Consider the following 26,323-nt stretch of genomic DNA (forward strand, 5'->3'; position numbering starts at 1 on the left):
CCAGGGAAAGAAAATCTGCAGATTCTGGAAATCAAGAACCAAGTGAATGGGAGGAAGAGGGTTGTTTGCCAGTACCAGGCTACAGAGGGCTCTTATCTTTGCACACTTAATGCCCCAACATCTGCAGTAGAACACGGAGAGGCCATTACCCACAAATGACTGGGTGACATAGGCTTTGTTTATGATGAAGCTGGAAAGCAACAGGGGACCAGAGCATAAGAGCGAAGTTTTTCTCTTTTCTGCAGGATGAATGCTCTTTTCCTCAGATGGCTAAATCTGTTGCTGGTCCTGCCACTGCTTCCTTTAAGGTGTCTGCCACCTGTTACCAGTGTGGTTAGGCCTGGCCCACTACATAACCAAAGAAAATGGAAAGTTAAAAGGCACCTTAAAAAATATATATGTATTTATGGGGTTCCCGTCGTGGAGCAGTGGAAACGAATCCGCCTAGAAACCATGAGGTTGAGGGTTTAATCCGTGGCCTTGCTCAGTGGGTTAAGGATCTGGCATCGCCATGAGCTGTGGTGTAGGTCGAAGATGCAGCTCGGATCCTGCATTGCTGTGGCTGTGGCGTAGGCCGGCAGCTATAGCTCTGATTAGACTCCTAGCCTGGGAACCTCCATATGCTGGAGGTGCAGCCCTAAAAAGCAAAAATTTTTTTGTTTTAAAAATATTTTTTAAATATATGGCAATAAACAGTCTAATACATATATAACAGTAACATCAAATAATGTTGTTGATCAAGTTCTTTTTTTCTTTTTGTCTTTTCTAGGGCCGCTCCTGCGGCACATGGAGATTCCCAGGCTAGGGGTCAAATCGGGGCTGCAGCTGCTGGCCTATGCCAGACCCACAGCAACGCGGAATCCGAGCCGCGTCTGTCACCTACACCACAGCTCACGGCAACGCCGGATCCTTAACCCACTGAGCAAGGACAGGGATCGAACCCGCAACCTCATGGTTCCTAGTCGGATTCGTTAACCACTGCGCCATGACAGGAACTCCCAAGTTCTAATTTAATTAGGGGTCAGCCCTCTACGAGTCTGTCCATTGGCCCAGGATGCTCAGAGGGAGCTACCTCCAGCCATATCCTTCTGCATTCCTAAAGTGGTCATGGCACTTATATAGCCCTCAAGTCTCTTCTAGAGGGTGAAGTCCAAGTTTTCTGATTTGTCTGGGACCAGCTCTGTCGCACCACAGAGGCACCCCTCTGAAAAGTAGTGTTCTGAAGACAGCTTTTCCGTAAGGGTGGGGAAGCAGGAGATAAAAGTGGGGTGAACACAGACTCCACATGCCAATCTCTCCCTTGTCCCCAATAGCCCATCTGCTCCAGAGCTTAGTGGAGATGCTCGCTATTTAAAACAAACTGCCTTCCTGGCTTCACATGATCATCTGTTTATTTGGGTCATGTGGGGACAGCAGCCAGGGGATGTTAGGCAAAAGCAACGGTTTGAAAGGAGGCTTTTCCTGTAGGCTGTTGTTGCCTACAGGAGCCTGAAAGTGGCCAAAGAGCTCCTCATCAATCAAGGTTACTCCTGTTGGGGAATGGACAGTGGGGGCGGGAGAAACCTGTAAGGTGGCAAGGGGGGAGGATAAAGGAGAGGAACGAGTAGGAGGGCTGTTTCACAATGTAGCTAGCTTACTGTTCTAAAGTGGTGGGACTCAGGCAGAACCTGCAGTTGTTGTATTCATTCAAGGAGTCTTTTTTTTTTTTTTTTTGTCTTTTTGCTATTTCTTTGGGCCGCTCCCTCGGCATATGGAGGTTCCCAGGCTAGGGGTCGAATCGGAGCTGTAGCCACTGGCCTACGCCAGAGCCACAGCAACGCGGGATCCGAGCCATGTCTGCAACCTATACCACAGCTCACGGCAACGCCGGATCCTTAACCCACTGAGCAAGGGCAGGGACCGAACCCGCAAACTCATGGTTCCTAGTCGGATTTGTTAACCACTGCGCCACGACGGGAACTCCCAGGGAGTCTTTTTGATGTTTCAGCCTAAAGTCAGCATGTTTGAGGAAGAGTCCAAAGCCCAGCCATTTCCAAACAGTTATTCCTGATGTTTCTTTATGGCTTCTAGTGACTAGTACCTCTGGGGTAGGAAGAAAACTGGCCCATCTGTCAGTGTGTGTGTAATTCTCATGAGAGGATTTCTATTTCCATTCTCCCTCTTCAACTCTCTAGCACCCCAGTGTCCAGTTCAACCCCCTCAATTTTTTAATAGGCTGAGCTCGTAGCATTCCCTAATGAGACTCTTTCCCAGTCACTTCACCAAAGCTCTACATATTATACACAACTCTAAGAGCTATATGAGGATCAATTCCCTGATCCCACAAAGCAGAAGTGGGGTGTGAAAGGGGTGTGAAGCCAAAGTACAGGTATACTAGATCCCAGATGCCCTAACCCTTTAGGCCTGACTTCTCAAGTTTTTCAAGTAGTTGTAAGGAGCTTTTCACCTATTCTAGCCAAAACGAGACCAAAGGGAGAAAGTCAGCTGTGAGATGAAAAGACAAGCACATTCAGGGACACACTATACAACATTCATTTCACAAATATTTATTGTGTCCTAACCTGTGCCAGGCACTGGGCTAGCTAGCCTTGCAGCCAAAGCCAGGGGGCTTGTGGTAAGCCAGCGTGAGGTAAAAGGTCACAGAACTGAACTCAGCTCCACAGCACCATCTGGAAAAGGCTAAGCGTCGCGCTCTCCCCCTACGCAGGAGGAAGCATAACATTGCAGGACCACACGAAGGCCCATAAGGGAACTCACTTTAGAAAGTCAGGGTCCCAGATAATTGTATTTTTCTCATAAGGGAATTAAATGGATTTCAGGCTGGGTTAGCAAACTGAACCTAATTCCTGACAAGCCCGTGTGAATGATGAGCAGGACTCCGAATTACATTGCTAGAGGCGTACAGGGCATGCCTTCAATCATCAGTAAAGGGGGGTTCCTGGAGCCAGAAGTTTTCACTGAAGTCTTTACCCACCTTCCTCTACTCCTGGTGAGCTGTCAAAGGGCCTCTCCAGAACCTAAGAAACAGATACAGTTGAGTTCAGCCTTCCATTCACCTCCTTTTTCCTCCTCATTGCCTGATACAATGTCACAGCTGGAAGAGTTACAATCACCTGGACCAGTCTCCCAAGAGGCATTTTATCCAACATCATAAAGCTGGGAGACAGGCTTCTCCTTTGTGTGGGATAGTCCAGACTGGAGAAGAGGGCCCAGAGTCCTTGAAAACCTCATAGAAATGGCTGATGATGAGGAACTGGCTGAAGACAGAAATAATCATTAACTTTGCTTAGTGGTGCCCAATAAACAAGCTCAGTAGACGAGTGAGAAGGCAAGGGAACAAGAATCAAACTTAGGATCCAGGGACTCAGATGACCTCAGAGGACACTGTACTGCCTCAGGCCACTCTAAGGAATGAACAGCTTCTAACTGGGCCTGGGTAGACGGCCATTCCTCACTGGCACTCATGTCTGGCCTGAAAAGGTGACTGGGGGAAAGGGGGCAGATTTTTATCCAGGCAACCGCCCTGGGTGTGGACACTGAGTAATAAGGAAAGAAATGCAGTTCAGAAGCAAAAAGGGAGGAGCCACACACTCTGAGCTTTTCTGAGAAACCAAAGCGGCTAGCAAACTATGCAGCTAAAAAGATGACTGGGGAAGGAGAAAGCTGATCAAAGTGGAAGCTCAAGGAAAAGGATGAGGACTTCGGGTTACGCCTTTGAAGGAAAAAAAGAGGCGGCTTTATGAGAGTAAGTTAATTCAGGTCATGGGAGTGAGACTGAGCAAAGTTATTAGTACAGAGAGGTGGAGCCTAACAATGTGAGTCAAAAGCCAGCTGGATAGGTGGGGGTGGGGGAAGTCCATGACAGGGTAGGCCCCTCCCACGGCAGAGGGGCTGGACCAAGGTCTAGAGTCACAGCCAATTCCAGTTCACACCTAAAAGCAAGACTGCAGATCACATCTTTAAAACCCAAGAGATCAGCTACCTGTGTCAGTCAATGATGCCTTCTCAGAAGAGTAGGTGAGGCCCAGAGCAACGGCCTCTTACTGGCTGTACTGCCTCGATCCGGGGCTCAGCTCCATGCTTGCAACCAGATTTCACACCAAGGGACTGGGGCCTGGCAGGAGAATCTATACTGGGCAGTGCTGGGGACCCTCTTAGGACTCTCCAGGAGCCACATTCCAGCCAGTGCCTCTTCTCCCACTTCTAGGCTGGGGGCTGCGATAGTACGCACCCCTGTCCCCCAGCCCCCAGCTCGCCTGATGCTCTATTGCTGTCACAGACACTGCAGATGGCACTGCTAGGGCTCACCAGTCCTCTCTCTAGAGTTACTCCATGATAACTCCGAAACATTCACTAAACACAGTTAGGCCCTTAAGACTTACACTATACACCAACATAAATTCAAGTGTTAAATGTAAAAATGAATGCCAAAAACAGCCAAACATTCTTCTGCTCCAAGGGTGGTGAAAGAGTTTCCACACATAAAGGCAAACAAAGAAAACATATAGGAACAGTTTGACAGACTTGATTACATAAACCCTCTAAAAGCTCCTTGACTGTAAAAACAAAACAAAATCACCATAAACAAAAGGAAAAAGTAAATAACAAAATGGAGGGAAATATTGGCAAGATGTGCCCTTGTGATTTCAATAGCAAAAACAACACTTGGAGAGAAAAATGAACATTGACTGAATTTAATTTAAAATTCATAAAATATATGAATATTTATAACATAAACATATGTATGAAAATGACTGACCTCGCCAGTTTTGTAATAAAATCAAAAGAATGAAAATATTCCTGCTGCTCAGTCAGTAAGGATTTTTAAAACTACCCTTCCAGTGCTATCGAGGGTGTGGTAAAAACAGGCACTTGTGGGAATGTAAAGCAGCACAACTTTTTCACAAGCAAATTGGCCAATATATACAAAAAAGCCTTTAAAAGAGTTACTATCTTGGAGTTCCCGTTGTGGCTCAGTGGGTTAAGAATCTGAGTAGTGTCCATGAGGATGTGGTTCGATCCCTGGACTTGATCAGGTTAAGGATCTGGTGTTGCCGTGGCTGTGACGAAGACCCAAGGCTGCAGCTCTGATTCAACCTTTAGCCTGGGAACCTCCATATGCCACAGGTGAGGCCCGAAAAAGGAAAAAAAAAAAAAAGTCATTATCTCTTCTGCTTCAGTTATATATATACACATGTATATATGTATATATTTTTTTATATATATATTTTTTTTATTTTTATTTTTTCCCCTGTTTTGGCTATCTCACGGCATATGTTTTGGCTGGCCCATGGCATAGCCTTCCTGGGCCAAGGATCAGATCCTAGCCACAGTTGTAACCTATGCTGCAGCTGTGGCAACGCTGGATCCTTATCTACTGTGCCAGGCCGGGGACTGAACTTGTGTTCCTGCGCTCCAGAGATGCTGCTGATCCCGTTGCACCACAGTGGGAACTCCTGCTTCAGTAAATCTTATACAAATTTTTACCCTAAAGCAGTAAGAACACACATAAAGATGTCTGTACGAAGATATTGCTAAAGCATTATTTACAAAAGGAAAAATCAGAAAACCTACATTTCCAACGAGGAACAATCGTTTTTGTGAAATGATACTCACCATGCAGCATGTGAAAAAGAAAGGGCTGTTAATAAACCAAAATACTGACAGTGGTTGTCTTTGGGCAGTGTAATTACTGGTAATTTTTATTTTCACAAGCTTTCTGACACACAGATTAATTTTATAGCCAGAAAAAGGTTATCACAACATATTGCTAAATGAAAATGATTATCAAACAGAAACACAGAACACGATCCCGCATTTGTTGTTTAAAAATATACGTGCATATAAAAATACTAAGATATATAACAAAATATAAAATAACTCCATTTGAGTAGTGGAATTGTAAAGTTTTATTCATTATTTTCTAAATTCATTATAATAAAAACATCACTTTTGTAAAATAAAATTATGTTAAGGGGGGGAAAGTGCTGTGCTTTGTTAGGCAGGGCCGCCTATCTCCTGACGGCAACTAACGTGACCTGTTACTGTAGGTCTACTTCTCATCCTAGTCTTTCTTCCTGTTTCTTCACCTCTTGCTCCCAAACCCATCTAAATCTGCACTTTCTGCTGCTTAGCTCTGAACTGCCCCAGAAACGGTTCAGGCCACCGTCATGGTCCAGGTGAGAGACATGGAATGGCACAAGGCGGCGGTACTACAGATGGAGAGGCTGGGCCGGACTGGGGGGATCTTTCTAAGATGGAAGACTTTAGAACCTGGTGGTGAAGGAGAGGGAGAAGCAGAGATTTCTCATCTCAAGAGCTGGGTGGGTGGTGGCCAAGACTATAGGAGAGAAGCAAGTACAGACAAGTTGAGTGTGACACAGCTGCAGTCCTGGGGGGCGGCGGGGGGGGGTGTCCGATGGGTGGTTAGGTACATGGATTTTGAAAGTTCAGGGAAGGTCTAGATTGGGGCATGCTGAGTGTAGGAGTGAGCAGTACGGAAGTCCCGGAGTGGAGCAGGGCAGCCGTGAGTGGGAGAAAAGGGCAAACAAGGTCTGTGGATAGAATCTTTGGGATTCGCCCTTTAAGAAGTGAGGGGGCCTCTTAAAAAAGAAGGGTAGGCAGCAACCAGGCTTCAGTAGCTGAAATAAACAAGTTAGGAAAGTGGAGACAGCAAATATTTAGACAGTTCTAACACTTGGTGGTAGAAGAGGTCACAAACTGATGGTCTACCAGGTTTCTATAAAATACTGAATTCCTTGTCAGGATTTACAATTAAATAAATTTCTCAAGGTTCCCATTGTGGTGCAGTGGAAACGAATCCAACCAGCATCCATGAGCTGTGGTGTAGGTCACAGATGCGGCTTGGATCCCACGTTGATGTGGTTGTGGAATAGCCGGCAGCCATAGCTCCGATTTGATCCCTAGCCTGGGAACTTCCACATGCTATGGGTGCAGGCCTAGAAAGCAAACAACAACAAAAAACCCCAAAAAACTCATACATCTGGATTTCTGGCTTCCCTCAAAAAATCAGAAGACTCAGGGAGTTCCCTGGTGGTCCAGTGGTTAGGATTTGGCCCCTTTACCACTAAGGCCTGGGTTTAATCCCTGGTCTGGGAACTGAAATCCCACAACGAGTGGCTGCATGCTGAGGCCAAAAAAACCCCCAGAAGACCTATCAACACTGGGCAGCTATTTCTCCATGGCAATAACAAGCAGGAATTGAATAAAAAGCTGCCTCCTTTTAGTTGGAGCATGAGTTCTAGCCCTTCTTGCTCTCGGTGTAGAAGATGAGGAAATATTTCCCTTTGTGAATGAAAACCCTCCTTAGTGCTCATCTATTGTTCACTGAGATACAGGCCAGAGTTTGGTCCATAAGCCCCCATATTTGGACCTGAAGGCAGGAATCCTGGGACAAACATATCTGAATTAGGGATCCTGACAGGACTGGGAATCCTCTTATCCAGGAAGAGATGTCAAGCTTCTAGAATTACAAATTGACGGGAGCAGGCCCTGCCTCACCCACTGTCCCAGGCTCAAGAGTACACTCTGGGCAGCCTTCTCTTTTAGAGCAGCAGCAGCAAAAGTGTTCCCTGAGAGTGGGCTGGCCACTGGACCCAGTCAAGCCTCCCCAGCTGGGAATTTCCTGGTTCTAGCTCTTAGACCCTGGGCCACACGCCCTGAATGGGTCCACCAGATGGCAGGCAGCCTTTCCTTTCCTACAGATGTACCCAGTCCATTCCCCAACCTGAGGAAAATGATTTGCTATTCTTCTGACTCTTGTTACCTTATCCAGCAAGCTCAGAAAGTACATCAGTTTCACATTCTCTAAGTGAAATATCTGGTGCTGCTTATTAAAAAAAAAAAAAAAAAAAAAAAAAAACGAAAAAAAACACCCGTCTTCCATTATTATACAATTATGTATCATCAGAGGTATTATCTAATTATGTTATTTTACATTGATTCTGATCCAACACGTGCTTGCACTAGACATTTTATTTTGTGGTTTCACTATCTACTTAATTATCTGTATGACTGCCAAATACAAAATTCTATAAAGATTTGGTAGCATAAGTTGAGAACTAATTATAAGCAATTTCACTTATTAAATCTTGTTCATTGATCATAGGCTAGAAAATAGTATTACCTTCAAGTGCTCAACTGTGAAGTTGGGTAGAAGGTACTTTTTCTCTCTTCCCTGTGTCATATAATTGAAAGCTCCTTCCCTAGAGAGGGGTCAAATGAGCCCAGGAGTGCATTTCTACTCTAAGGAGCACTTGTTATAAATCTTGAGATCTGGTATGAGATCCCAATTCTGATCTGAGTTCAATTCTCCCCTCTGAGACTTAGCTCTGTGAACAACCTTAGGGAAAGTCACTTAAGCTCTCTGAGCTTCCGCTTCTTCAAGCAACCACACAGGGACCCCACCCCTCTCTGCAGGATTACTAAGTGAGACAGTTTATGAAGAGGACAGCCAAGCAATATTGGTGTCCCTCCAGTATATGGCAGCTTGGATCTTGCCCTTGGTCAGAGAGCGGCAGTCTACATCTGCAGCTACGCACTTGAAATCTTGGCCTTTTCACTTGAGTTGCTTGGTAGACTTTCGGACCAAAAATTGAAAACTCTAGGGAAACTAAGAGGAGATGAGCAAGTTGAAAAGCCTACTCTTTATTGACGGACTTTTCGAGGTGCTTTAGTGTTTCTCTCACTTAACTGCTGTGACCATGCTGGGAAGCAAGAATTCTTCATCTTTTGTAATGAGAAAGCCAAGTCTTAATGAGACTGACTTACCCTGGAAGTGGAAGTGGAATGTAGACCCAGGCCTGATGGACTGTCAAGTCTGTGCTCGTCTGTGTTTGCCATTCGCGTAGGGTGACTGGAAAAGCATCTGGGAGTTATACATCCCCTGTCCTCTTGTGAGCATCACATACAAGCCAATTCTGCCAAGTGCACCTGCACTCTCTGGGCCGCTCCTCCTAATCTCGGTTCTCTGGCTCATAATAAGCACCATGGAGTTCCCATCGTGGCTCATCAGTTAACAAACCTGACTAGTATCCGAGAGGATGTGGGTTCGATCCCTGGCCTCACTCATTGCGTTAAAGATCCACCGTTGCTGTGAGCTGTGGTGTAGGTCGCAGACATGACTTGGATCCTGTGTTGCTGTGGCTGTGGTGTAGGCTGCAAGTTACAGCTCTGATTGGACCCCTAGCCTGGGAACCTCCATATGCCTCGAGTGCGACCCTAAAAAGACAGAAAGACAGGAAGAGAAAGAAAGAAAGAAAGACAGAAAGAAAAACAGAAAGACAAAAAGACGACAGAAAGAAAGACAGACAGAAAGACAGAAAGAAAGAAAGAAAGAAAGAAAGAAAGAAAGAAAGAAAGAAAGAAAGAAAAAGAAAAAAAAGCCCCGTGATCCTCCACTTCCCTGAAGAGAGCCTGGAGTCCCTGGCGTTTCTGCTTTTGGGCTGAGAGAGCCAGAGAGGCTACACCTCAAAGGGCATTCGGAGGTGCAAGGCCTTTACTCAGTCACAACAGAGTCCCCTGGAGTAAAAGCAAAGCCTCCAAAAGGCAGTATTAGCTGTTCCAAAAGGGAGCATTAGCTGTTCCAACCAGCAATTAAAAAAAATAAACCGCTGTTTTAGTCATTTGGGTGAGTCACAGCAGAGGATCTGAGTGTCTTTACAGAGCAGAGCAGGAACTCTCTGGTCTGGTGTGTGAGGCCCTCCACGCATGGGGTGAACCCCGTGCAGAGCTTTCTAATACTGTGCTGGCAGGAGCAACAAGAGCCTGGTACTTGAGAGCTTTAGAAGGTTCAGGACCATCAGCGCCCTGCTCCAGGAGGCGGAGGCCAATTCATTCTCACTAGCAAGCCTCTTCTGGGTTTTACTGGGGTTAGTGCCCATTCAGCAAACTGATTCTCCAGAGCGGCAACTTCTCCAAAAAAGATCTGGTCACATTCCTTTCCTAGGGGCTCCTTCTGCTGGGCGTTGAGATCATCCTTCTCCCAGAGGGCGCCTTAATTTTCCTTCTTTTTCCTAATGTTCAGATCTGTTAGATGGCTATCTAGAACATCCGATCCTGAGCCACAAAAGTAAGGGCAGGTGCAGCTTCTCCTTGAGACGCCAGGGTTAGTGACAGACATGTTCCACAGAGAAAACCCCTTGTGCGAAGGAGACCCAGCCAACTTACATAAAATACCCCACACAGAACCAACTCTGCCAACCTTTTATGTAAACAACACATCACCTGCATGCTGCTCAGCTGGCTAGATACAAAACAAGAATTAAAAGACAAAAGAGGAGTTCCCGTCGTGGCGCAGTGGTTAATGAATCCGACTAGGAACCATGAGGTTGCGGGTTCGGTCCCTGCCCTTGCTCAGTGGGTTAACGATCCGGCGTTGCCGTGAGCTGTGGTGTAGGTTGCAGACTCGGCTCGGATCTCGCGTTGCTGTGGCTCTGGCGTAGGCCGGTGGCTACAGCTCTGATTGGACCCCTAGCCTGGGAACCTCCATATGCCGCGGGAGCGGCCCAAAGAAATAGCAACAACAACAACAAAAAAAAAAAGACAAAAAAAAAAAAAGACAAAAGAACACTGAAAGCAGTTTCTTTCTTAGGATTTTCTATATTACTCTTCCAGCAGCATAAGGTTTCTGAAAAGTTACTATTTAAAAATCACAAAACATACACCTCCAGCACCCTCATTAACTGGAGACCCATAAAAAGTTGATCCGAAGGGCTGACCCAACCTGGATATAATTCTGACGTGGTAGGACAGATAGAAAGAAAAGAAAAAGCATTATTTGGGATCATAAAGAAACATAAAAAGGTTGAAAAACTGCCCAGACGACAGTGTGGTGGGATTTTCCTTCTTTCTTTTATCTTTCAGTTTTTTACATGGAAATGGACTTGCTTACATAAAAATATTTATCTGAGTAGCAACTGGGTTTTTGAAGAAAATACCAAGGATGAAATTTTATCCATGCCCATAGAGAAGAGAAAGGACCAAAGACGCCCCCGTGTGGCTAAAGAGGAAAATATCTCTGTTTAAGTAAAAATGAGGGGCTACTCCGATAATATGAGGCCTCTAATTTTCCACGGGGCTTTGCATCTTTTTCCACATCATGCTGTTATTACTTGTCAGAGCTCAGAAGCTGGTGTGCTCACATGGTAAGCTTTGACATCTATCAAGAGAAGAGAGATTTCATGTTTTTAAACATATATACTAAAGCTTTAAGTAATCCACATGCACCCTTAAGATTAGCTGAAACTCCACCAAGCCCTGCTAGGGCAAGCAGCCACACTCTGGTGTGTGAATAGCTGGGCAAAGACGTGGGGTGAAGGTACCAAACTGCTGGAAGCAAAGCAGGTTCCCAAGAACAAAAGCAGCTTTAGTCCCCTTTTTAGAAAACAAGTTCAGCTTCTGTTCCCACTTTATAATCTTCTGATTATCAAGAAACCAGAAGCCAATGCCAGGGACCAGAACAGAAGTTAAGGTATTATCACAAAGACTGGATTCCATTCCAATCCATCAACATCAACTTGACCTCCAGACACTTAAGGCAGGTGTCACTCAACATTATGATACATGGGTCAATAACCTAGTTCTTTTCTTTAAAAAATTATTTCCCCCCATATCAGAGGTGTAGACCACCACATATCACACGATCATAAAGTATATGCATAACCGAAAGAACTTTTAGATGTCTTTTGAAAATGTTTCAATGTTCTCTCATTAGACAGAAATAAAGGGAAATGACAACAAATGCAAAAAAGGCACTCACAGCTCTAGCAGCAGAAGCTTCTGTTGTCACACACTTCTTCAATTCTAAGAGCATTAACTTATTAACACCTATAAAACGTCCTCCACGACACCAAGACTTTAACCTGGGGCAGTGAACACATGTAGACACAAGACGCATCTTTAGTGCCTCCAGGTCCACAGAGGATTCTCTGGGAATAAGTGCTAGACTTACACAAGGCTAATACTGTGCCTGAAACACCTTTTGAACAGTCAAGGAGTGTAAACACATACCCCTGTAACAACAAGACATCAAATGAGAAAAAGCACAATGTAAAAATGAATACACAGAGCATGAAAATAATCAAAGCTGAACCCATACACTCACACACCCCATCTATATAGAGATTAAAGACTAGAAGGAAACACTGAAATACCAATAGAGGTTATGCTTCAGAAGGCTGAGATTGGGGGTGATGTTGAAGCTGTTCTTTCATCTTTCTAAATCTTTAACGAGCATGCACTATCCTCTTATAATTAAACAAATGAGCAAACAATAAATACTTAGTGACCACTTATTGAGTAAACAGTTGTCACCTAACGCAATTATCCTGGGTCCAGCATCTAATTTCAATGTCAGGAGGGCTAAGTGGAGCAGGAGAGTGCGGGTGGCACAGGAGATGACGGGGCCACAGGAATCCAAGGCCTTGCACTGAATCTGAGCTCTGTGGGATCCTGGGTGTTGGTTTCCTTATTCTATCAAAGGAAGAGGATGGACTAGCACAGTGGTTCCTAATCTTCAGTGGGCAACTAACCCTTCTCTCTCAGCTGGGGACCCTTCTCTCCAGAAAACAAACAAACAAACAAACATGTCCGCAGAGCTTTTGGAAATAATCCAGGAGGCTATGGATTCTCCGGGGCCCATGGACCATGTTAAGAACACTGATTGACCAATATGGTCCCTTCTGCAGCTCTGTCTCTGCAGCTCTGCCTCTGCTGCCACAGGAAAGTGTAATATCGTTCTATTTTCATTTCATGTATCTTTGCTGAGGGACTGGTCTAGCTGCTGCCGAAGTATGCCGAGGTCATCAGTTTTCTGCCCCGACCAACAGCCACCTTTCAAAAGCGTGGCTGAACTACTGGGCACAGTCTTCTTTTGAAGATAGCAAAAAGCTCTGGCACGTTACTCAAAAATTCCAGGCTAACTAGAACCGTAGACTGCTGGTATAAAATCAAACCATGCAAGTCAAGCACAGCAGAAGGTAACTGGGACACCAAGAGAATGGAAAAAGATTCCTTTTCCAGAAGCCTTCCTCGATCAGCCCTGACACTGCAATTAGAAACATGTTTTATGAACACAGTTACCTCGGCCTCAGAATTCTCCAATGGTAATAGGTAAACACAGAGGGGATTAGGCAGAACCCCAAAACTGCCTTTGATCAGCCACACCTTACCTGCCAACAGACAAGACTTTCTTAAGTAACTTACAGCATAGACCTATCACACTCCATTTCTACTTGTGTCTATCATCAATCACTCACCTATTCAAAGCCAAGAAAATACCTTCTTCCCCCAGCCCCAGGTTTCAAACAGGACTGACAGTTTTCAAATTGGAATGCTCTTACGTTAGTTCCACTTCAAATGATGAAACAAATTAAGAAAAATCACACGCCAGTGAAACTGCCACAAAACAGTACTTTAAACAGGTTGGAGGTAGGGGGTATGGCTTCATTCTGCTGTATCTCAGTCACATCTGGCAGTTCCGCCAACCTAATTATGTTTTCTGAAATAAGCAACAGCAAAAGACAGGAGTCAGGAATGTGCCGATATTTTAGGCACTACCCTGACGGGCCCTTCTTCCTGGCATTACTGAGCTTTCTCTCCCTCACTCTCCTACCACCTACCATTAGGCCAGTTCCTTTCTCAGGACTGACACAGGGGTCATCAAAGTCTTCTGTCTTGAAGGTGACTTTAGAAGAGGTTGCAGGGCTATCTGCCCAGGACCGTCTCCATCAGGGGATGGCTGAGAAAGCCACCCCTCCTCAAGAAGCAACCATGGTGACAGAGAGGGCGCAATGGTCTACACAGCTGACTTGGCTCAGACTTCAAAAATAATCCTGTTGGCCTCAGAAAACCAGTCTAAAGCTAAGGTGATCAGCTTTAGTCAAGTTTAAATCTCTTATGAGTTTACTGATGGCTTTCTGTTGATGCTGGAAGCCACAATTCTTCCTTAGAACACCATATTAAAATGCCCTGTAACTTAAAACAAACAAACAAAAAAGCAGGGGATGTTTAAATATGGATTAATTTGTTTCTTTGTTTTTAATTATTATTATTGGGGGGAGGGCAGTGCCCAAGGCATATGGAAGTTCCCAGGCCAGGGATCAAACCCACACCACAGAAGCAACTCAAGCTGCTGCAGTGACAACGCCGGATCCTTAACGCACTGCACCACAAGAAAATTCTAATTTGTTCCTGTTTTTAAAGATAATTCCACATAACACTTCCAGTGGGCCAATGGTGGAATTCCTCTTGTCCCTCCCCCCCCCCCCACCCAAGGCCACACTCCAAAGCAAGCAGCTTTTATAGAACTTTCCAAACTGTTTAAGAAGTTTAGAGTTAACTACCAACTAGCCTGAAAATTTGGTTACGTATATAGGTACAAAGCTGGTTCATCAAATCCCTGTTCTGGCCCTCAACCCAATGCATTTCAACTAAGGCATCATCTACCTCTTTCTTAATGTTTATCAAACACTTGAACAGGTAACGTCCAGCCACTCCTTGGAGATGGTTCCCTTTTTCAGACACCGGGTTGCTGAACTGCTCAGAAGCCTCTTGGTCCGGGGCTCCATTGCTGGAGACTTTACAACTCTCCAAAACCTCCACTTCTCCCTTTTCCTCACTCCTTTCGTCCTCCACGGGTTCTGGGTTTTCCTCCTGGGAAAGCAAGTCCTGGTTTGGGCCATGGCCCTCCACAGTGGGAGACTCGCCTTCCTGCAGAGCAGGCTCACACAGGGCACTCTCCTGGGGGCCCTGGACCAAATCTTGGTCACTGCCGGGCTCTTTAGGGGGGGACTTTTTCTCTTCCAAGGCTTGGATGACGTTCTTGGGAGCTCGGGGAACTTCTCTCAACTGTCTTATTCGGTCTCTTTTCTTCCTCCTTAAATGAATCCAGGAGTTTTCTATGGCTGTCAGGAAAAGGCTAACTTCCTCCTTTCCACAGGGAACTCGTTTATGCTGGACCTATTTGAAGGAAAAACAGAATTTTATAGGAAATCACCTTTCTCCACTGAAAACTCCTTTAAGAAAAGAAAAAAAGAGATTATCATAAGCACTCCTTCAGTGTGCTTTTTAATCAGGTACCTTCAGATCGGTGAGAATTTTTTCAATCCATGTTGTCACAACTACTATGCCTTCTGTTGTCTCCGAGCCCAGAGATGATGCTTTGAGGGATAATTCTTTCATCACAGACTCTAATACTACAAATGTAATGGGCTTCCTTGGCTTCTCCAATTTTCTGCGTTTACTTGGTGGTGACTGAAAGAAAAAAAAAGGCATGGGAGAAGAGGGGAAGGTTATACAAATAATTAAATCTCATGTATTATAACGAATTCAGCCAGGGAAATTTCCATGACCTCTGCTACCAATCGCAGAGCACTAAAAACACAAAGGACTTTGCACGTTTATTTTTAATACTTAAAAACAACCCTGCAAAATGGGTTTATCATCTCATCTTACAGAAGGGAAAACGAAGATACAGAGAGGCAATTTAGCCAAGGTCACACAGGAGTATGTGCCAAGTCAGGATTGAATCCAAAACCCAGGTTCCTTCTGCCCCACCAGGCTGCCTGTGTTCTGGATATCAGTACGTAACTTCCCCAGTTACTAAATGTCCTTAATCCCTATTGAGCTCCAAACAGGCCTGTGCAATTATTTCTCTCATGGCAACTCAAGGACCCAAAGGGCACTGTGTTTTTTTCTATAAAGAACTGCATGGCTTAAAATTACCAACTTGTAGCCTGAGTTTATACTTGCCAAGACTTGAAAGAAAGCAGCCAGTGAGCCATAGCTTGTGAGGTCACATGCTGGGAATGACCAGAACCATCAGGATTGCACAGAAGGAAGAAGACTGCTGAATCCTAGCCAGCATTAGGGCCAAGCCAGTCTCTAGTCAAGTACTGCCTCTCAGTGGGGAGAGTGGACACCAGTACCAATGAGAACAGTGGATTTAAAGCTGGTTCCGTAACTCAAGATTGTCTTTCAATTTCAAGCTTGGAAGGTAAGTTACACTCTACCCACTAGAGGGACTCAAGTTCCATTTTAAAAACTAAATGACACTCATCTAGAGTTTATTTCTTTAAAGTAAAAACTTGCTAATTTTTTATGACTCTTAGCTAAGACCAAATATACCACAGACACTTTAAGAGACAGACTTGTAGACAAATTTTATCAAAAGTTAAAAAAAAAAAAAGTTAAGGTCAGAGTCAAAAATTAAGGTCTAATTCTAAGGTCAGAGTAAAAATGAACAGGATTATAAGGAGAAATGTTCAAAAAGAGAAAACATCCAGTCAGCTTTGATGATCTCTTCCTGAAAAAGACATCTCAGAGCTCCCACTCTGGCACAATGGATTGGCAGCATCTCTGGAGTGCTGGGATGCAGGTTCAATCCCCAGCCCAGCACAGTGGGTTAAGGATCCAGTGTTGCCATAGCTACAGGGTAGGTTGTAACTGCAGTTTGGATCTCATCCCCGGCCCAGGAACTTCATACTCCATGGGGCGGCCAAAAAAGAAAGGAAAAAAAAAACCTCTGAGGAGTTCCCGTCATGGCTCAGCGGTTAACAAACCCAACCAGTATCTATGAGGACTGGGGTTCTATCTCTGGCCTCGCTCAGTGGGTTTAGGATCCAGTGTTGCCGTGAGCTGTGGTGTAGGTCGCTGACGTGGCTTGGATCTGGCGAGGCTGTGGCTGTGGTGTAGGCCAGCAGCTATAGCTCTGATTCGACCTCTAGCCTGGGAGCCTCCATATGCCGCGAGTGTGGCCTTAAAAAAAAAAAAAAAAAAAAAAAAAAAAAGTTTGATAATTGTGCTGCTGCAACTCTAATACTACCTGGAAACAGTGACAGAGAACATGCAGAAAACACACAGAAAGGTCCAATTACTGGGTGAGGCTTTATAGGAACTAACTGGGAACCCCCTACCCCAACACATACATAGCAAAATAGCCAGTTAATTCTATGCTAGAAAACTTTTAGGGAGTTCCCATCATGGCTCAGTGGAAACAAATCTGACTAGTATCCATGAGTATGCAGGTTTGATCCCTGGCCTCGCTCAGTGGGTTAAGGATCTGGCATTGCCGTGAGCTGTGGTGTAGGTCACAGATGAAGCTCGGATCTGGCATTGCCGTGGCTGTGGTGCAGGCTGGCAGCTACAGCTTAGATTTGACCCTTAGCCTGGGAACTTCCATATGTCGCAGGTGCAGCCCTAAAAAGACAAAAAGACAAAAAGGGAAACTTTTAGATGGTATTTCTTAGAAACAATTTATATTTTCTCTTTATACCAGATATTAACTAATTAAAAATGGAAATTAAAGAAGAGAAAACAGGAGTTCCCATCATGGTACAGTGGTTAACGAATCCGATCAGGAACCATGAGGTTGCGGGTTCGATCCCTGGCCTTGCTCAGTGGGTTAAGGATCTGGCGTTGCCGTGAGCCTCGGTGTAGGTTGCAGACGCGGCTCGGTGGCTACAGCTCTGATCAGACCCCTAGCTGGGAATCTCCATATGCCACAGGAGTGGCCCTAGAAAAGGCAAAAAGACAAAAAAAAAAAAAAAAAAAAAGAATAGAAAACAAGCTTAGAAGAAAAGGACTGAAAACAAAGGGTGTGTATCTGAGTAAGAAACCTACTCCCAAGAAATGGATAGTGGACGCTAAGCCTGAGTCTGAAAACCTGTTCAATTAATGTTTCAGACAAGATGAGACAAAATTACATTGACATTAAGACAGCAGTATAGTTATTAATCACCCAGCATAAGAGACACGATTTCTTCCGTTACTGAGAGCCTAACACTTTGCACTAAGAAGCTTAAGATATGATTATTAAGTTGGGGCCGGGTTGAGGGGAGATGGTGGTGTGTGGGAGGATGGGGGACAAGAATCAGACTCCCCTTTCCACTGCTGACATTCAAGGCTGTTACCATGGAAAGGTCAGCATCACTGGGCCATTCCTGACAGCACCCCAAAAGTCATCTAAAATAAGGCTAAAAGCATAGAGCCTCATCTCTCTTCTGACAGAGGTGGTCATCACTTGTGCTCACAAATTCCAATCAGCAAAGTGAATACATTGCTGTGTTTCTCATTTCTTGCAATATTCTTCTCTATCCCTGAAAAAGCTTAGAACTGGATTTCCCTTGTGGTGCAGCAGGTGAAGGGTCTGGCGTTGTTACTCAGTGTCTCAGGACACTACTATGGTGTGGGTTCATCTCTGGCCCACTTGCCATGGGTGTAGCCAAAAAACAGAACAAAAAAACCACCCAAAAAACCACAGAAACCATTAAAGAAAGAAAGAAAGAAACAGAGAGAGAAAGAAAGAAAGAAAGAAAGAAAGAAAGAAAGAAAGAGCGAGCCTAGAATCAATGACCAACCCAATACTCACATAAATACCTCTAAATACTATTTCCCACTAAAATAAACCAGAGGTCCTTGGAAAAATAGCTGAGAAATACTGAAAGTGTAAACCCATGAGTTGATAATACTCTAAAAACAAAACTTAAACCACTGTCTTTGGTCACTTGTAGGAGATGTTCATTTTTTTTTTTTTTTAATGGCTGCATCCATGGCATATGGAAGTTCCCGCGCCAGGGACTGAATCTGAGCTGCAGCTGCAAGCTACACTGGATCTTTAACCCACTGTGCCAGATGGGGGATCAAATCTGCGCCTCTGCAACAACTGAGCCACTGCAGTCAGGTTGTTAACCCACTGTGCCACAGCGGGAACTCCACTCGTTATTCTTAAAAATGAAAAGTAAAGCAAAATAACCAAGCATCTTTCTACATTTACCCCACGTACTGTACCTCAACATGACCAAATAATTGATAAGGGGTAGTTTCTCTTATAGGTACCTCAGCTATAAATGAAGAAGGAAGAACAGAATTAGAATGTCAATATTCTGCAGCTGGAAATGAATTAATGGATCCAGACAATGCTCATCAGTGACTGCTCACACTGCAAGAAGACAACAGCAAACGTGTGCCTCCTGATGGAAATCCCAAGCGTACCAACACCACTCAGAAAGTAGCCTTGTCCCACCACCCCCGAATCAAGCTGATTACGCCTCTAGCGCTAAGTGCCAGCTTACAAGAAAGACAGGGTCCAAGGAACATGTTAATACCACGGAGATGCACTCAGACAAATCCAGATGTTAAAAACTCTGATAAACATCCCAGTTTCTTCAACAAATAAATTGTGAGGGAGGGTGTGAGCGAAGGGGGATAAAGGGGCGGTGGGGCCATCAGAGTAAAAGCAATTTAAAGGACATAACAATCAACCGCACTGCAGAAAACTTAGTAAGAGTCTATTCCGACAAACTTTAAAATATTTGAGACAGTAGGAGAAATTTGGTCAACGACCCAGCCAACATGAAGGAATTATTAATTACTGTGGTCATGTTTTCTTTTTCAAAAAAGAATCCGCACCTTTTACAGACTGATATGAACATGGTTATGGATGAAATAACGCACTGTCTGAGATCTGCTTCAGAATCATGCAGCGGGAGAGAGAATGTGGAGTAAAGATGAAACAAGAATGGGCACGAGATGTCAACAGCTGGAGTGGGTGACGGATAGGTAAATAGTAGGTATCTTCTTAGCTGTCAATTGACTCAATACTAAAATTATTTAACTTCGAAAGATAAAAACAAACATATATGTTATGGAATAGAACACAAAATTCAAGTGGATTAAAAAAAAAAAAAAAAAGAGGAAGATTTCACAGGTACAGGTGCTTCCTGGAAACTTCTTTATTGTCACCTTAATGACCAGGGATTTCTCAGAAAATGTTCCCTGTTTCCACAGCTTGCAGAAGTGGAAAAGTCTGAGAATCACTGTTCCACATTATTTATTCCTTCATTTTTATTTAGTTAATACTTATTATTTGAGTACAGACATTATACTAGGTTGATGCCCAATGAAAGATACAAGAACGGGAGTGAAAACACAGTAACACAGCAGCAGGAGCCTAATATCAACTTAGGAAGAGTGAGGGCAAGCTTCACAGGCGGCAACATCCGGACTGTGCCCGACAGAAGAGGAGTCTGATGGTCAGAGAGGAATCTTCTGGAGAGGGATCAGAGAGCAGTAACTCAACATTACAGGGGCATCAAATACAGGGGTGTGTGAAAAGAAATTTTGGGAAATGATAATATAATAAATAGATTTTACTGAGCACTTACTACACACCAAGCACTATGTTAAGTACACTTAATCCTCAAACCGTATGTGGCAGGTGCTATTCTATTATTACCTCCGTTGTTTTTTCTTTTTCTTTTTTTTGCTCTTTATGGCTACACATGCAGCATATGGAAGTTTCCAGACTAGGGGTCAAATCCGAGCTGCACCTACAGGCCTACACCACAGCCACAGCAACACAGGATCTGAGCCGTGTCTGGGACCTACATCACAGTTCAGGGCAGTGCCAGATCCTTTAACCCCTTGAGCGGGGCCAGGGATTGAACCTGCATCCTCATGGATACTAGTCAGGTTCATTACCACTGAGCTACAACGAGAACCCCACCCCCATTTTTATTTTAAAAAATTCTTTTATTTAATAAAAAAATTTTTTGGCCACGCCCACATCTCACAAAGTTCCCAGGCCAAGGACTGAATCTGAGCCACAGCAGTGACAATGCTGAACCCCTAACTGCTAGGCCACCAGGGACCTCCTCCCCCAATTTAGACATAAGGAAACTGAAGCTTAGAGAAGTTAAGTAACATGCTCAACATAAAGCTAGACAGGGCCGGCTCACAATAGGTGTATTCTATATATCATCCAACAGTTTTGGTGAGATTCACCATGCTACAGTTAAGCAAAATACCAGTATTAGCTATGTCACAAGGAAGTTCATGCACAATAGCTCCGGTTGGACCCCTAGCCTGGGAACATCCATGTGCCACGGGTGTGGTCCTAAAAAACAAACAAACACTGGGCACCAACTCTGAATCAGACACGGACCATTACTCCTCCATGAAGGCCTCTCAGACTAATCCATCCTTAATCATTTCCTTTTCTTTCCTTTTTTTTAACTTTATGGCTGAACCCGCAGCATATGGAAGTTCCTGGGCCAGGGACTGAATCTGAGCCACAGCTGCGACTGCACTGCATCTGCAACAACTCTGGATCCTTAACTCACTGCAATGGGCTGGGGATTGAACCTGAGCCTCCGCAGGAACCCAAGCCACTGGAGTTAGATACTTAACCCACTGTGCCAAGGTGGAAACTCCAACTATTTCCTTTTCTGAATTTCCTAACCCCCCACCATCTGGTCCCTTTCAGTACTTACTCATATAAAATTTTGTATTAATACCTCACATGTTTCTCTCTCTCATAAAATTAATCATCATAAATGAAAGAAAATGGTAACTTATTTATTTATTTCTTTTTTGGGTCACACCTATGGCATATAGAAGTTCCCAGGCCAGGGACTGAATCCAAGCTGCAGCTGTGACCTATGACACAGTTGTGGCAATGCTGGAACCTTAACCCATGTACTGCAGTGGGAACTCCCAATATCTTATTTCTTTGGTATCACTACAATGAACATCACACTTAATAAGAAGAGTAACTATGAGTGAATTGACTGACAAGCAATTAATTTCCAAAATTTACAAATAACTTCTGCAGCTCCATACCGAAAAAACAAAACAACCCCAACAAAAAATGGGCAGAAGACCTAAACAGACAGTTCTCCAAAGAAGACATACAGATGGCCAAAAAACACATGAAAAGATGTTCATCACTCATTATTAGAGAAATGCAAATCAAAACCACTCTGAGGTACCACCTTACACCAGCCAGAATAGCCATCATCCAAAAGTCTACAAACAATAGGTGCTGGAGAGGGTGTGGAGAAAAAGGAACACTAGTACACTGTTGGTGGGATTGTAGATTGGTGCAACCACTGTGGAAAACAGTATGGAGATTCCTCAGAAAACTAAACATAGAACTACCATTTGATCCAGCAATCCCACTCCTGGGCACCTACCCAGAGAAAACCATGACTCGCAGACACAGGTACTCCGATGTTCAGTGCAGCACTATTTACAATAGCAAGACATGGAAACAACCTAAATGTCCATGACAGAGGAGTGGATCAAGAAGATGTGGTAATATATACACAATGGAATATTACTCAGCCATTAAAAAGAATGAAATACCAGCATTCTTAGCAACATGGATGGACCTAGAAACTATTATGCTAAGTGAAGTCAGCCATACAATGAGACACCAACATCAAATGCTTTCACTGACATGTGGAATCTGAAAAAAGGACAGACTGAACTTCTTTGCAGAACAGATGCTGACTCATAGACACTGAAAAACTTATGGTCTCTGGAGGAGACAGTTTGGGGGGTGGGGGGGATATGCTTGGGCTGTGGGATGGAAATCCTGTGAAATCAGATTGTTATGATCATTATACAACTGCAGATGTGATAAATTCATTTGAGTAATAATAATAATAATAATAATAAAAGAGTTAACTATGAGTAGGGTTCTTCATTAGTTTTGCCCAACAGTTCAGCTTCCTAATCATCACATCTTTTTTAGAGTATAATATATAATCTAGTATGGAATTGGTTTTCTTTCTTTCTTTTTTTTCCCCTGTTTTTTAGGGCCTAACCTGCAGCTTATGGAAGTTCCCAGGCTAGGGGTTGAATCGGATCTACAGCTGCCACAGCCACAGCAACACAGGATCCAAGCCTTGCCTGTGACTCCACCACAGCTCATGGCAATGCCAGATCCCTGACCCACTGAGCAAGGCCAGGGATTGAATCTGCATCCTCATGGATACTAGTCGGATTTGTTTCCACTAAACCACAACCAGAACTCCATTACTGGTTTTCTAACCATGTCTTAACAGTAGAATCCTTTCAACAAATAAAACCAATATATAATGTTGATAAAAGTAGATCAGCTCTGGTTAAAATTAGAGCAAGCCCTGAAGTAGCAGCCTGACACCTGCCCCCAACTGTCATCCCCTGCGCACCTACATGGAACCCCTCTTCCATCTAGAACTACTTTGAGAACCTGTGGAACAGTAAGTAGCAAACTGTCAGAAGACCCCCCCTCCCACCTCTGACACTAACAAGGCTACCTTATTAAACTGAACCCTTCCCTCCATCTGTTCTCCAAAACACCATCTGGTTATTAGTTCCTAGACAGGAAAGACCCAGGCTTAAAGGAAATGTCTTAAAACACAGGGGGGTCATTTTTAAAAATCAGAGTTCCTAGGCAATGCTCAGACCAAGAGTGTACAATTTACTAGAGCCACATTATTTTCCCTTTTTCTTTTAACAAGTGTCACACTTCTGAAAAGCGAAGCTAAAATAATGCCTCAAGCAATTAGAGGAGAAGCTGGGACAAAGAGGTATTCTAAGTGGCTTGTTAAAATTCTGTAAAGACCATTCCTTACAATATGCTTCCTTATATTTGTCATCAGTCAGAAATGACGGCACAAAATTCTATCAACACAAGACTCGCCTTTTTGTTGTTAAAACAAATCCAGACAAGAGCAATGGGCTTAGTGTGGGCACTTGAATCAGCAGTGAATTAGAATTTTTCAGCCTTCAGCACCAAAAGAAACAAGTCAGTAGGCCTGAGATAAGTGAAAACAGAAGTTGCCATAGTAACGTGCACATTTACCCTAAAAAGGTGGGGGTGAGGGTGGGGGGTGGGGTGGGGAAGTAGGTCAATATTTCTGCTTAACTAGCTCTAGTCCTTGGCTTCCTCTCCTCCTCTAAAGTGGCAACCTCCTCCCTCTCCACTGAGGAGGAAAATGAGGTGACCATTTCATAAGGCACGGAGTGGAGAGAGGTCCAGGGAGAGGGAAGGAGAACCAAGAGGACACCCACTGAAAACCTCCCAAGTGCCCTGGGACTACCTACCCTGGGGAAAGCAGTTGCTGATCTAGGGCACCAGTGCTAAGAAACTATTGCTGGGTTACCACAAATCAGGAACTGCCATTTTCCCTGTGCAGTTTAAGAGCACCTAATGGGACACTTGGGAATGCATTATTAACAGCTCTGGGTTGGGGGCAGTGGTGGGGAAGGATGAGTACTCTGGCGTGGGAGAAACCCAAGGCCCCTAGCAAGAGACATTCTTTGACGGCTGAAACTGTCAACAGGGGGCTCGAGGATGGCCTCAAAGACAGGAAGGGAGGAAGGAAGGCTTAGAAGATCCCTTTCAAAGCAAGCTGATTTTGCCACCACAAAAACATAGTGCTCTTTGATGCTCTGGTGCGAAACAGCTACTGATCCAAGAGGGTAAGGGCGACGCCGGTCCCTGAGATGGCCTGCAGAGTGCCGGAGCTCCTCATCGGCTCTTCCACCTGAGGCCCGACAAGTGGGGGAAGCAGGTTAAAGGGAAAGCACTTGAAAACAGGTGCAGTTCCAACTTCCCGCAGCTGTGTGTCTGCACAGGAAGAAGCGAGGGCATTAGTAGCAATTTTAACCATTTGCTGGGAAAGCCCTGGTATTCTGGAAGATGACAGGATAATCCCTAAGGGAGGTCAAAAAGGCAGAACCATCTTTCCAACCAGTGAATATTTCCAACACTAGCCTCTACACATCCTACTGCATGGCACAGAGGGGAGACTAGGCATCCATCAGACAGGCCAAAATTGACTGGGAAACTTTTTCGATCCAGTTGTAGAGGACAAGAAGGAAAGGCTCAGTTTCAAATTTGAACTCATGTACTCAGAAACATCTGCAAACCGCCACCTTGTTCTTCTGCACACGTCTCTAGTACTCTGCCCTGTGACTGAAGGGCAAGGGGCTCAGAGACACGGCACCATTTAAGAGAGAGTCTTGAGACCAAGAGTGGCCAAGACCTTGGAAGAGGAGAACAAGCCTATGGCATGGACACAGAATCAGAGATGGCAAGGACCAGTTACTAGGCCTCCGTGAACACAGTGAGCAACATGTGTATAAATGTAAGGTGGACAGCTCCAGGCAACACTAACTCAATCATTCTTCCAAGGGAAATGTGAAAACAGACATGCTATTCTATTACCGCCTCTTAACACAGTCCAGGAAAACTATTCAGTCTAACCAGTTCAGAAACATTTTTCCTTTGAAGCACGGAGGACAAAGATAAATTTATGGAACAAATCATTTTGTAAACTGTTCTATCACAGAGGAATGTTCAAGCTTGAGCATATGCGAAGTAGACAAAATAGAATAACAAACTATTACCCAACTTCAAAACTGATCAATATTCCAGCACTAATCTTAAAGCCAAGATAGAACCCTTCACTGGAATGATTCCTAAGTTTTACACATCAAAAGCCCGCAACCCCCAATGGCAATTTCTTGATCCACCAGGAAACGCAGGAGACAGCTTCTACTCTAGGAAAACAGCAGTGATAAAAGAGAATAAACAGACTTCAATTCCTGAGGAATGCCCAACAGAATGATCACATTCACAGTGATTCTACAGGTTTATACAGTACCTGAATTTTTAATTCCTAAAAGACGCATGTCCAATTCATTTCTTCTGCTGAGTAAGAGTCACTGAGGTGCACAAACCCACAGAGAAAGAAAGCCTCTGTGGTCATCACAGTCCGCCTTCCAGGACTGTGTCTTGTTTATAACCACTTTCCATTCTGACATAAGCATTTGGGGCAAACTTCAGGGAAGCAGAACAGCACAGATTCAGTTCACTTATGACCGACTAAAACCCACCATATGCTCGAATTCAGAGAAGCAGAAGGAAGGTCTCTACTTACTGGTACTGTTACATCATCATAAAAACTCCAAGCCAAAGCCCACCTCATTGTCCGACCTTGACAGAATTCAGTGTAGGTAACTTTAGGAACCTGAAACCAACAAACACAGCATCTCATCATTCTATTAATTCTACTAATACGGTTCTGGCTGCTACCTCACGTTAAATGATATGTTGGTTATTTTCTTTATCAGTTAACAAACACTACCATCCAAAAATAGTTATGCACAGCTGCCTAATCATCAATGAATAAATTACTTCTCAACAAAGTTGTGGTTTTTTTTTCCTTCCAGAAAACAGAATTTATCACTCTGGCTTGAGAATCCAATATATTAAAGACCCAAAACACAACCTTTCAGAGAACCACTGGTAAAATGATTCAAATGCTCTTTTGTTTTCTTTTTTTTAGGAAAGAGAGTCTCCAAAGCCTGACTAGACTCAGCTATGTAGTCTCCCCTCTGCCTACCAGATTTTAGGAAATAGAATTGCTTTGTAGTTGTTACCATTTTTTTTTTTTTTGGTTACAACCCTGGCATGTGGAAGTTCCTGGGCCAAGGATGGAACCTGTGCCACAGCTGCAGCAACCCTGGA

The 26,323-nt window shown here is 44.1% G+C and overlaps 1 protein-coding gene across 6 annotated transcripts in view; it reads right to left on the minus strand.

Annotated features, from left to right (window-relative positions):
* Positions 2,627–26,323, minus strand: part of METTL16 (methyltransferase like 16) — a 76,000-nt gene continuing 52,303 nt past the window's right edge. For 3 of the 6 annotated variants that reach the window (XM_021067619.1, XM_021067618.1, XM_021067617.1), the window contains 3 exons: positions 25,734–25,823; positions 15,100–15,273; positions 10,794–14,979 (listed from right to left, as the gene is read on the minus strand). In XM_021067619.1, the coding sequence (XP_020923278.1) occupies positions 14,356–14,979; positions 15,100–15,273; positions 25,734–25,823 (888 nt within the window). In that variant the 3' untranslated portion in view covers positions 10,794–14,355. Of the gene's footprint in view, positions 3,018–10,793; positions 14,980–15,099; positions 15,274–25,733; positions 25,824–26,323 lie in introns of those variants that run through there. The other 3 variants (XM_021067622.1, XM_021067621.1, XM_021067620.1) reach the window with 2 other exon arrangements.

The sequence above is a fragment of the Sus scrofa genome, chromosome 12 (genome assembly GCF_000003025.6).
Source record: "Sus scrofa isolate TJ Tabasco breed Duroc chromosome 12, Sscrofa11.1, whole genome shotgun sequence".
NCBI classification, from domain to species: domain Eukaryota; kingdom Metazoa; phylum Chordata; class Mammalia; order Artiodactyla; family Suidae; genus Sus; species Sus scrofa.